The sequence below is a fragment of the Branchiostoma lanceolatum genome, chromosome 1 (assembly GCF_035083965.1).
Source record: "Branchiostoma lanceolatum isolate klBraLanc5 chromosome 1, klBraLanc5.hap2, whole genome shotgun sequence".
NCBI lineage: Eukaryota > Metazoa > Chordata > Leptocardii > Amphioxiformes > Branchiostomatidae > Branchiostoma > Branchiostoma lanceolatum.
Genome location: NC_089722.1, coordinates 44,358,996 through 44,371,363, shown reverse-complemented (window position 1 = coordinate 44,371,363; position 12,368 = coordinate 44,358,996). Strand labels below are relative to the sequence as shown.

The following is a 12,368-nucleotide window of genomic DNA, read 5'->3' as shown; positions in this document are numbered from 1 at the left end:
TCAGACCGAACCTCGCACAAACCTCAGACCAAACCTCGCACTAACCTTACATTAACGTCTGGTCAGCCGGCAGTAACTCGTTACATCAAAAACCGTGTGGTCAGCTGACAATAATTCCTCACACCGAACCTCGTACAAACCCTCTTCTGGTCAGCTGACAAATATAACTCAAACGATAACTAACGTCTGGTCATCTGGAACTTCATAGTCCTTTCTCCCCACCCCTCCCCTCTTCAAAACCGGGTACGATCTTAGGGACCAGTGTACATGTGTTGTATTGTCATTCCGTGTATATTGTATGGACCCTGTATGTTTTACTGACTGGTGTATGTTGTATTGTATGACTGTTGTCTGTTTTATGGACCGGTATGTTGTAAAACTTGCATTGTGTATGTTGTGTTGTATAGTCTGGTGTATGTTGTGTTGTAGTGTGCTATTGGACTGCCTAGCCTCTATAGCAGGCTCCTTGGGTCCTTTCAGCTGTAGGATATAGCCTGTAGGCTAGAGCCTGCAGCCATGTATAATTAGCTGTGTAGGATAGAGCCCCAGGCTGGTTAATGCTATGCATTGTCTGATCTGGAGCCTTTGGCCCACTTAACATGTTAGCCTGGGGTCGTTGAACTGCACAGAACAAATCTGTAAGATTTCTCCCTTTTCCAACTCGTAAAGTGTCAGAGCCATTGTGGTATATAAAGGAGTGAATGTTCACGTTAACGAGAGTTTTACCCTCGTTACTTCCACTCTGTGATGTTCGTTAATGCCATAATTATTCTGCATGCTTGGGGCAACAGCCAGGACAGTTGACCTCTGACCTCGTGTTACTCATGATTTTTTATTTCTTTATTTCCAGATGGTCACAAGAACCAAGAAGATCTTCGTCGGAGGCCTGTCAGCAAACACTGTATTAGAAGATGTGAAGAATTACTTCGGCCATTATGGAAAGGTGAGAGACGTAGTGCATGTTCCTGTTATGTGGTTCAGGGCGGTCTCCAGGACCCATCCCTCCTTGCTAGTTGGGGTGGAAAAAATCTGAACTTAAAGTGACTGATTTAACAACAAAAATTAACAAGGGCTCCCATACAAGGAGTGGAACAGAAAAATTTAAATCTGGAGGCAGTCCTGACCACATACATGTGCGCACACACACTTAACACATCACGTATACGCACACACACTAACACATCACATATACGCACACACACTTACCACACTCAGTCCCATGCACACACTGTGTGGGACTTCACCACATGGCAGGCCTGAAACTGTCCACACAACTGAACAAAAGGGTTCTGAGCGGTCGGCTGTTTGCACAGCTCCATGTGGGCTGCTGTAAGGCAGGGTTGGGGAGAGATCGGCCATCCCCGTGTTTACCCAGCTAACCTGGAATCCTGCTCGTCTGCGAGGACCTTTCACAGAAATGGTTAATTACCTGTGCTGCTTGCATGCTAACGAGGTCGGGTATGAGTTTCTGTCGGATTCCTGGGGTTCAATAATCTGTAATGCTCCCCGCCCAAGCACAGCAGTAAGTTGTGTAAGGACGTCGGCTGGTCCACAAATAACAAACTTCCCCGGGCGCCCAGAGCACCGCGTGTCAAACAGAGCAGCATGTTAAGTGGCATAGTTTGGGCTGGCTGCGGTATCAGTGCGGAGCCTCCATTTAAAAGGTGTGCTTGTGGCAGTGCAGAGTGGTTATGGCAGGGCAGGGTGTGTGAGATAGGCGTGAGTGGTCTGTGCTTGTGGCAGTACAGGGTATAAGATAGGCAGGAGTGCCCATGACAGAGAGCAGGTCGGGAATGGGGGGTCCCTGTCAGTCTTGCTCGGTTATCTGCGGGTTCAAGCCAAGGGTTCCCCTGTGCAAACACAGGCGAGAACCTCGCTGGTCCTGGGCGGAAGTGTGTTTGGTTCGGAGATAGGCCAAGCATTTGTAGACCAGAGAGCAAATATCAGTTTGTTTGGACTAATGTTAGCTCGCGGGCCGCTTATTTCGCACCTCGTGGCGGTGTACAAACAGCCATGAAAATTTTACAGGGTCGCGTTCTGGTGACAGTTCTGTCAGGGAGGTGTTAATATGCCCCATTTTCCTCACGGCTGGGCACCATAGACCCCCTCCCCTCAAACTGATTCTGTTTGTAGGTGTCAAAATCACGATGACAAGATCCTATAACAAAGGTAAATATACACCTTTAGCTCAGGTAAATACACACCTTAAGCACAGGTAAATACACACCTTTAGCACAGGTAAATACACACCTTTAGCACAGGTAAATACACACCTTTAGCCTAGGTAAATACACACCTTTAGCTCAGGTAAATACACACCTTTAGCACAGGTAAATACACATCAGTGTTGTCTGGTTCTACCAATAAGTTTTCCCCCAAGAGACCTCCAGTTACAAAAACATTAGTGGCCTAATTACTGAGTGTCCAATCAGCGGTAATTATCACATTTTGTGCCGTCCCTCCGCTGGACTGATTTCTGCATGGGATCTGTTCTGCTGATGTTGGCCGAGGTTCTACATGTGGGAAAATCGCCTTCCCGAGGTTCTGAACTCAAACTTGGACTTTTGAAATCTAGCTTTACTCAGCTGAAAGGCATATATAGGACTGACGTGTTGTTGGTTTTGTGGGGTTGTGTGTGCATTAGTATTACTAAGAGCCCCTGTGTTCTGTGGTGAGGCAGTTCAGTTAGGAATGTCCTGCCGGCAGTCTTAGATTATAACAGTCTGACGAGCTCCCAGATTTGTAACTGAGGAGATCAACTTTCTCAGCACACTTTCCTGGCATTGTGGTGTCAATGTGTGGTTTTTCTGAAGTAAGAGGAGCACATGGCTGTAGGGAGGCACAACCAGACAAGTACCAGGGCAGCCCCTGGAGAGCAGCAATAAGGGATACTCCTCACTCACAGCTTTCCTCTTATAGCACAATCTCAGTGTTTGTGCTGTTTATGCACTGTTTACGTCCTGTGCCGTTTATGTCTTGTTTACCTCCCAACTAGAAGCACCGGTTTGGGTCTGGTTTCTGGGAATCAGCAGATAGCCTGGTCCCCTAATGTGGGCCAGTTTCTAGTACAGGACATGTGCTTAGCCTGGAAGGGCAGGCTCCTTAGGCTGGGACGTGTGTGTAGCCTAGGAAGGCAGTTTTTTTGCAGGTGCATGTTTTTTTTCCATTGATGAAGAATAGGACACTGAGTCGATGCACTGTAGCCAACAGCTTATATTAACATCCCCTCTGGAAAATGAAAATTAAAACTAACAGGGAGACAAATAAAGGAATGATAACAAAAGATAACACATTTGGTCCAGCCTTGTGCTGTTGGAGTCAGGTTTATATCTGCAGGTGTTGGGAGGTTGGGTTATCAGTGTTCTGAGGTGTTGGGTACATGGTAGGGACATGTTTCTGTTTTTTAAAGTTTTGTCAGGTTCGGCCAGGCTTGGTTCACTAGAGTTCAGAGCTGCCATTTAGCTGTAGATGTTGTTTGGTTGGGTTCAGGGTACGGCCATGTTGTGTTGTAGTTGAGAGCTGTAGATGTTGTTTGGTTGGATTCAGGGCACGGCCATGTTGTGTTGTAGTTCAGAGCTGTAGGTGTTGTTTGGTTGGGTTCAGGGTACGGCCATGTTGTGTTGTAGTTCAGAGCTGTAGGTGTTGTTTGGTTGGGTTCAGGGTACGGCCATGTTGTGTTGTAGTTCAGAGCTGTAGGTGTTGTTTGGTTGGGTTCAGGGTACGGCCATGTTGTGTTGTAGTTCAGAGCTGTAGGTGTTGTTTGGTTGGGTTCAGGGTACGGCCATGTTGTGTTGTAGTTCAGAGCTGTAGGTGTTGTTTGGTTGGGTTCAGGGTACGGCCATGTTGTGTTGTAGTTCAGAGCTGTAGGTGTTGTTTGGTTGGGTTCAGGGTACGGCCGTGTTGTGTTGTAGTTCAGAGCTGTAGGTGTTGTTTGGTTGGGTTCAGGGTACGGCCGTGTTGTGTTGTAGTTCAGAGGCAACTATTTATCTGGCAGGGATTTCCTACCCAGCATGCCGAGCTGATCGTTATCACTCCATCTCCTAATTAGTCCTAATTGTGATTGCAGACTGCCCAGGGTGGTCGTCAGCTGGGATTACTGTACAGTAGCACTACTGGCCACAGGGAGGGATAGAGTAGGGGCACTGTACAGTACAGCAGCACTACTGGCCACAGGGAGGGATAGAGTAGGGACACTGGACAGTACAGCAGCACCACTGGTCACAGGGAGGGATAGAGTAGGGGCACTGGACAGTACAGCAGCACCACTGCCACAGGGAGGGATAGAGTAGGGACACTGGACAGTACAGCAGCACTACTGGCCACAGGGAGGGATAGAAACTGACACTTTCCCACTCTGTTAGACTTACAGCAGTAAACAATGAATGACACATAATCCTGGAAATGACAGATATTATAAAAGCAAAAAAAGGAAAAAGAAGCTTTATTCACAAAACAAAAAGTACAGTGACTTTTGTACAGTCAACTACAAAATATTATAAAACAGAGGTACAAAATAAATCTTAAATTTCTACTTCCTCGGCAATAAAGGCTGACATGTCTGTGATATCCTGTTACTATCAGGTCGGGTAATCAATGAACTACAAACAACAAGCTGCAGATAAACAACAAACGAGTCCCAGATAAGCTGCACCCCAGCACCAACAAAGGGCCTGAACAGCTCAGGACAACAGGGCAGAACTATGGGCAGGGGTAAACTGTAGGATTCCCCAGGATTCTGCAGTCCACAGAGCGTGTGTTTGTGATAGAAACTGTTCAGTGACACAACGTTGGTTACGGGCCATGCCGCAAACCAGTCGGGCCACATAGATTACGTCATCCCCACCAGCCATGTGTAAACACAGGAGACACACCCAGGGCAGGGTGGGAACTCCCAACAATTACGCACCAGTCTTTACAGTAATGGGCTCAAACCCAGCCGAAATGTCACTGATTATGGGGGTGAAATTTCACAGCTGACGTGCCTGTTTCGGTGTGAAACATCCCGTTTATGAGCCTATATTTGGGAAAAAGGGAAACAACGGCCTAAACGGTCAGATATTAGCTCACAAACTCTCACAGCCGGGGATATTAGAAGAACCAAAATGTGCAGTTTTTCTAAAACCGCCCAGAAATGTAAACCAATTTGTCAGCAGAGCTTTGCCTGCATGTAGATAATGGTTTCATCCCGTGGTGTTTGTTGTGGACTCGCTACTGTGCGATGGAAACTTGTCCTGTGGCTGCACTTACTCCTGAAGCACACTTATAATGCACTGCTGTGAGCCAGCTTGTCGGGAACCAGGCACCAGTAATGGTGTAAGCATGTGTTTAGGCACTGCTGTGAGCCAGCTTGTCGGGAACCAGGCACCAGTAATGGTGTAAGCATGTGTTTAGGCACTGCTGTGAGCCAGCTTGTCGGGAACCAGGCACCAGTAATGGTGTAAGCATGTGTTTAGGAAGTAACCAGGAAATAGGCTCATGACGGGCCTTTGATATGGCAGTTGTGTTGTAGCTCCGATGGTTGTCAAACACAAAACACAGTTGAGCTTTGTCCTAAGGTTTGTCCGAAGCTATATCATAGAGAAAAGGTTTTACATTATGGAAGATTGCTGGACAGTACAGGGTTCAGTTTGGTTTGGGTGCTTCGGTTGTATAGAGGTGTAGCAGGTTGTGTAACTGTAAGTTGTAGGTAGGGTGTAACTATTGTAGGTTGTGTGTAACTCGGTCCCAGACTGTTGTGGTGTCTGCATGTGTAACGGCAGCTTGTGTAACTGCAGCTTGTGTAACTGTGTAGGTTGTAGGCAGGTCCCACATGTGTATAATGTCCCAGACTGTTGTGGTGTCTGTGGTGTAACGGCAGGTTTTAGGTAGGTTCCAAAGACAGCTCCAGACTGTTGACAGTGTTGTGGTGTAATGGTGGGTTGTGTAACTAGTGCAGGTTGTGTGTGGAGTCCCAGACTGCCCCAGACTGTTGTGGTGTCTGTGGTGTAACGGCAGGTTTTAGGCAGGTTCCGAAGACTGCTCCAGAGAGTCCAGATTGTTGTGGTGTAATGGTGGGTTGTGTAACTACTGTAGGTTGTGTGTGGAGTCCCAGACGGCCCCAGACTGTTGTGGTGTCTGCATGTGTAACACAGGAAGTGCGGATCCCTAACACGTGTGGCTCACAGCCTCCCAGACTCCCCCTGCAACACAAAGTGGTCCCAGATGAGTTAGTGGGGAGGGGGGCTTACCCGATGAGTTAGTGGGGAGGGGGGCTGTCCCGATGAGTTAGTGGGGAGGGGGGCTGACCCGAGGAGTTAGTGGGGAGGGGGGCTGAACCTGTTGCAGGGAGAGTCAATCTGCATTAAGTTCTGCTCCTGTCACCAGTCCTGTCACCAGTCCTGGCACCAGTCCTGGCACAGGGAACTGTGCGGGTTGGGGCAGTTTGGGAGGCCAGGTCCTGTTTGTAAGAAACTGTGCGGGTTGGGGCAGTTTGGGAGGCCAGGCCAGGTCCTGTTTGTAAACCACTCGCAACAGGGGTCGCCCTTCCGTCCGTTGGTTTGTGTTGGGCTGTCAGCTGATCTGAACGTTTGTTTCCAGGGGTCGAAATTCCCTTTTGGGAATAACCCACAAATTCAGATGCACAGCACAACATACAATAAAGTAGAATATCAGCAAAACCTAAGTACAATCTCTACTGCCTTTCAATCTGGTGATATATCAAACAAAGTACAGCAAAGGTTGTATTGCCTTTTCTGATTCTGATATTCTGAATACTACTACATGTATATTACTAGTGTACAATAGGACCTCTATATCTGAATGCTACTATATTACTAGTGTACAATAGGACCTCTATACTGAATACTACTATATTACTAGTGTACAATAGGACCTCTATATTTCTGATATTCTGAATACTACTATATTACTAATGTACAATAGGACCTCTATACTGAATACTACTATATTACTAGTGTACAATAGGACCTCTATATTTCTGATATTCTGATTACTACTATATTACTAGTGTACAATAGGACCTCTATATCTTATTTGTAGCCTACACAAGTATCTAGGTGAACCCAGAGTGAAACATTCGGTGCACATGCCCCCAGTGTTTCCAGCCCAGACGTAGGTTTGTGTTGGACTGTCAGCTGAGAGACGTGCACCGTCCTGGCCCTGCCTTTGTTCAGTGTCACATCGCGGAATGTGTTCTGACGTTGTTAGTCTGCCTCTGCCGCCCCGCTGAAGCTCCCCACGCTCCGCTAGCTGCACCCAGCAACCCCTAACTGGGCTTCTTTTCCCCCAACTTGAAGGGCAAGTGAAGGGCAAACGTATCGTTACTCCGGAAGTGAGACCTAACCGCCGTGCGATGACTGAGCGAACAGAGCCTCTGCTACTCCTGACTCCAGCCCTGTGTTTACCCCAAACACGGCTTGTGGACATGACCACTTTCTCAAGAATGTCTGGTCAGGTTTTGGTGTCACAAGACGCAGCCATGCCTTCCTTCCTTCCAAGAATACTTGTGTGCCCCTGGCAGCAGGAATAGTTTGTGCCGCTGGCAGGAGGAGTTGGGGAGTTTAAAGAAGACTGTTGTGGACGGGAGCTGTCTATTTACTCTGCCTGTCATCGGGCGGGCGGCCTAGTCACCGACACTATTCAGGCATTGCCCGCATGCCGCACATTCCCGCCTCAAAACTCTCCAAACACACGGAGCAGGGGCCGAGCTTCGGCACCCGACCCCGGTAACGCGCCGGTCGCCCCCGGTTACACGTGCTGGCCGAGAAGGCCGTGCTCGTCCTGACCTGGTCAGCACAAAGTACTAACCCCAACTCTCGGCCACACCAAATCATTTACTGGTTTGTCAGACATTTGAAAAGGAAACTTTGTGGAGAGAACGAAAACAGGACTGGGGGGAAAACTTGAATCTGATGATGGAAACACTTAATGTCATTACTTATATTTATGTCCAGTTTCTTAAACCGATGAAATGAATTAGTGTGTCGTCAGTCCACCATACATTGCTGGAAGTGTCGCCCCCATGCAGGGTCTCCCACCATGTAGGGTCTCCTACCACTGTTCCCATCTATATCTGAACCGACAGGTTTCACCTTTGGGAAGATCAGTTGGCCGCGAAGCTGCTCCCTGCTCGTTAGGAGTGATAATTAGAAACCCTCGTTACAGTCTCACCTGTGTAGGAATGTGGCGGGTGATAACTCGGTGTGTTCGGGGGAAATTTCTCCGTTTAGATCCATCTGAAGTACAGCCAGTAGGTACCCATCTGAGTACGGAGGCTGTTGTAGTGCCTTTTAGCCACCTTGAACATGGGACCCCCATTCTACGTCCCTTCTGAAAGACAAAATGCAGCTCCAACCAGGAGTTTTGGGGCATGTCAGTTTGTCATGCACATGTCTTGTAGTGTCAGGCCTGACCGGACCTTGCCGAGGTGTGTTGGCTCAGCAGCGGAGATGTTCACCCCTGGTCGTCGGGTCCTTTTCATTATTCCAGTTTGCCGCCCCCCTCCCCCTTTGTGTGCTGACCTAGTTTTACATAAGCCCCATTCAGAGACCTTTCCTCAGCGGTGCCCTGCCGAAGCCTGCCCAGAGAGCAGAGTTACTCCCTGCACTGATCCTCTCCACTTCCCGCCATTACTGGATCAACCTCAATTGGTATTCATAAAATAAACCACCATAAAAACCCGTTTCTCACATTGTCAACAGAAACCCATTACAACCTTGTTGGTTGGGACAGAGGGTTGGGTGTTGTTGGTTTGCCACGGAAGGATTGGGTGTGTATTGTGTCAGTGGAGGAACAGGACCGGGGTTCTCTCAGGCCTTTGTTGGGCCACATTAGGACAATCCTCCGACATTAGGGTCACTTGTAACCCTGCCCTGGTCTATAGTAACTGGACACACTAAAACACACCGGTTTGTTTGCATTATCAGGCGCTCTGGGGGCGATACTGAGGCACCCATTAAACCTGCAGCTCAGATGTCAGGTCAGACAGACAGCAGTACTGCCTGGTTCAGGGGGACAGTTATAGCTATACTACTTCTACTGTCTATAGTACAGCCTATACCGACTCAGTACACAAATTACACAACAAAATCAGCAGCTCTGGGGCGATACTGCTGCACACATTAAGTCAGGTCAGACGGACAACACGACTCCCTGGTTCATGAGAACAGTTAAAGATGATCTCTATTTGCACGTTTTGCCCACACAGGCTAAATGCAGTAGTTTTACTATAACACGAAAGGCTAAGGTAACGTATCATTACTTGTAGTGAACAATGGCAGAAAAACAAAACTACCAAAGCTGTGGCATGCTACCACTATCTATCATTTACAGCACAGTTTCACTACAGTGGGAATGGGGTGAATTGTTTGCTAGAGGACTTATCCACTCACAGAGTTAAAAGAAGTGAAATCCCAAAAGCTTGAATGGCAGTTCTTATTAGAACAGTCCCTTGCTCCACTTGTCACCTTTGTTGCGGGCTGTCTGGATACTTTTTCTAATTACTGCTACATGTTGTAATTTGCCCTCAGGCAAAAACATGCAAATAATACTTCAACTATATCATGAGTTACAGAGGTCAGTGGTTGCAAATCTGGGACTACATAGTCAGATAACTCATGGCAAGCCATTCACCCTTTTCTATTTTCCCAGCAGCAAAATCAGCCAAGTAGAGAACATAAGAAAACCAGTCTAGTTCTACAGTATCCTTATCTCAAACTCATTTAGGTCAACTTTGTCTGATTTTTGTTTTCAATTGGAATATCCAAAATTTGTCTTCACTTTATTTAAGTATCAGTTCATAGTTTCTGCTTTAGACCAGGTGAGCTAGAAAGGTAGTGGATGTTACTTGAATTGTCGGACCGTTTCCAGAATCTATCCAGTTGCTGGAGGAACTGTCACTTTATGAGTTTATATGCAGTATTGTGTTGTTCTTCCCAGCGTCCACTGGGGCAGTTTCTCTATTTATATCGTCAGGTTTGGGCAGTAAAAATGACCCAGTAAACCCCAGATGTGGCCGTATATCTGCAGAAGCACACAAGAACAGTCAGGAATGGACTCAGAAACCAGCAGATAGGGGGGGGGGGGGGATTAGGAGAGTGTGTGTTAGCAAACTACCCCCTGGCAGGATAACTCCTCTGGCATGTTATCTGTCTATTGGACCAATTCCTAATATTTTCCCAGTTTTCTGCAGAGCCTGGTAGAGGCTAGGAATGTACATTGTCTGTATGAAATGTGGCTCAGAAATCAGTAGGAAAGGAGGGAAACTGGATTAGCCTGGGTGTGGGGAGGGTGCGGTTCTATTGCCTGTGTTTACTGCCCCTCATTGTCCTTTATTTACCACAGTTTATTATTTACACCTCGTACAGAGAAGTCCAATTCTGCCACCAACGGCTGATCGCCCTTTCAGCTTCAGGAAATGAAATATCAAGCCTGTCCATCAGCTGAAATGAGCCGACTGTTCTCAGGCCAGCCGAGGAAGCATGTACTGATTGTTTAATATTTAAATAGAGGTCATCACAGAGGATGTCACCTCATTGTTGGCTGATGTTGATGGGAGGCCGCCTAAGCTGAGCAGAGCCGCTGTCATGTTCGCTTCATGTCGAGCGTTTTGCAGCGTGGTTGTTGCGGACGCAGGGCAACAACAATTATCACTGGCTTCTCAGGCATTTCAGTGCTTTAGAATGAAAACAGAGGACTGTGAGGAAAACCTGAATCTGATTCTGTTCACTCCCTGGAACTGGGTGTATCATTTAGGCACAGGCTTTCCTGTCTGTGTTAATGTTGATATTCCAATCTAACATTGTTTTTAAAATCTCAAAACCAAGAAGTTAACCAGGAGTTGCCTAAGGATAACACTACGCCCCTCTAAGAGCTGGTATTGATGAGGAAGGCTGCTGTAGCCCAGGCGTAACTGTTCTGTCCTTGTTAAACTCACAAATTGCTTTTGTCAGAGGAGGAAATTTTATCCTTTATGTCGGTTTATGTCATTATATTTACGGGAGTGTTGAGACCATTGTTTATGACAGGCCGCATGATAGGCAGAGTGGCAGGATTGTTGGGAAATTCCTCTCAGTTACAAGAGTGCTAGTGCAGAGTAGGGCTGGGTGTTATAGAATCTAGGTTCTGTATGTGTTACATCATACACATGTACACTGTACATACAGAGTTTCGGTGTTTTGGCTCGGTTCTGTATGGGTTGGGTGTTATCAGACTAGTTCTGTGTAAGTTACGTACAGAGTTTGGGAGTTATCTGGTCCTTTCTGTGTTGTACAGAGTTTGGGAGTTATCTGGTCCTTTCTGTGTTGTACAGAGTTTGGGAGTTATCTGGTCCTTTCTGTGTTGTACAGAGTTTGGGAGTTATCTGGTCCTTTCTGTGTTGTACAGAGTTTGGGAGTTATCTGGTCCTTTCTGTGTTGTACAGAGTTGGGAGTTATCTGGTCCTTTCTGTGTTGTGCACAGGAGTTAAGCCTTATCTTGACTGCTTCTGTATCAGGACTAGGTTCTGTCGGTGTAGCGCTGCCGAAGCCGTGGATTTAGGTGAGCTGCTGTGGAATTGAGAGGAATGTGACTTCAGATCGCTCCAGATTCATTCAGAGCCGAGGAGAAATTCAATTAGCCCAGATTGTGATCAGCGACAGCCCGGGTAACGTTCGTGGCTGCTGGGGGAGCGAAGTTTGCGTCTGGCCCGGAGCCGTGCAGTTCTGGTGACGTGGTTTTGTGACGTTGTTCTGTGTGAAGTAAAGGCCGCTGTTGTTGCAGCCTGACTACAGGCTACTTAGCCGTACAAACACGGCTTACGGAGATGACGTCAGGGGTCGAGGTGGGTCGCTGTGACCAGGTGTCGTCTCCTGTGTGCACCCAGCCGTGTCCGCCCCAGGCAATGTGCTGTAGCAAAAGTAACAATCCCGGTGCCATGTCACAATCAAACGTTACACCGCTCAAACCTGTGCTCAGGCCAGTTTAGCCTGGCGTGGCGATGCCGGCATATTGTTGGCCAGGAGTCGGCCGGGCATGGCCGGTACAGGCGGTGTTGTTGGCCGGTACAGACCGGTGTTGTAGGGAGGAGTAGTTCCCCAGGTCGGGTCAATGCCAGCACGGTTCAGCGGAGCTTTCTTTGGGGAGTATCCTCCCCGCACCCCTGCCAGCCAGACTGTGTAATTCCCCCCCAATTGTCTCTCTCACCTTCAGACAACCGCCTGCAAATCGGGGACAAAACTGCTCACGGCCTCCGCCGAACAGGGAGGGCAGTCGCCCGGGAAACCTGTCCGGAAATAAAATATGGCTCTGGTCGCGGTTCAAACATGGCTCCATTGTCGGAGCGCGCAAATTGCTGTTATGCCCATTGATCAATAAAATCTGCTGCCTGCTTC

At 47.8% G+C, this 12,368-nt stretch overlaps 1 protein-coding gene across 11 annotated transcripts in view; it reads left to right on the top strand.

The window, feature by feature from the left end:
- The window catches only part of LOC136425045 (RNA-binding protein Musashi homolog 2-like), a 113,439-nt gene that overhangs the window by 3,549 nt on the left and 97,522 nt on the right, over positions 1 to 12,368 (top strand). For all 11 annotated transcript variants that reach the window (XM_066413849.1, XM_066413839.1, XM_066413822.1 and 8 more), the window contains one exon: positions 851 to 943. In XM_066413849.1, the coding sequence (XP_066269946.1) occupies positions 851 to 943 (93 nt within the window). The remainder of the gene's footprint in view (positions 1 to 850; positions 944 to 12,368) is intronic.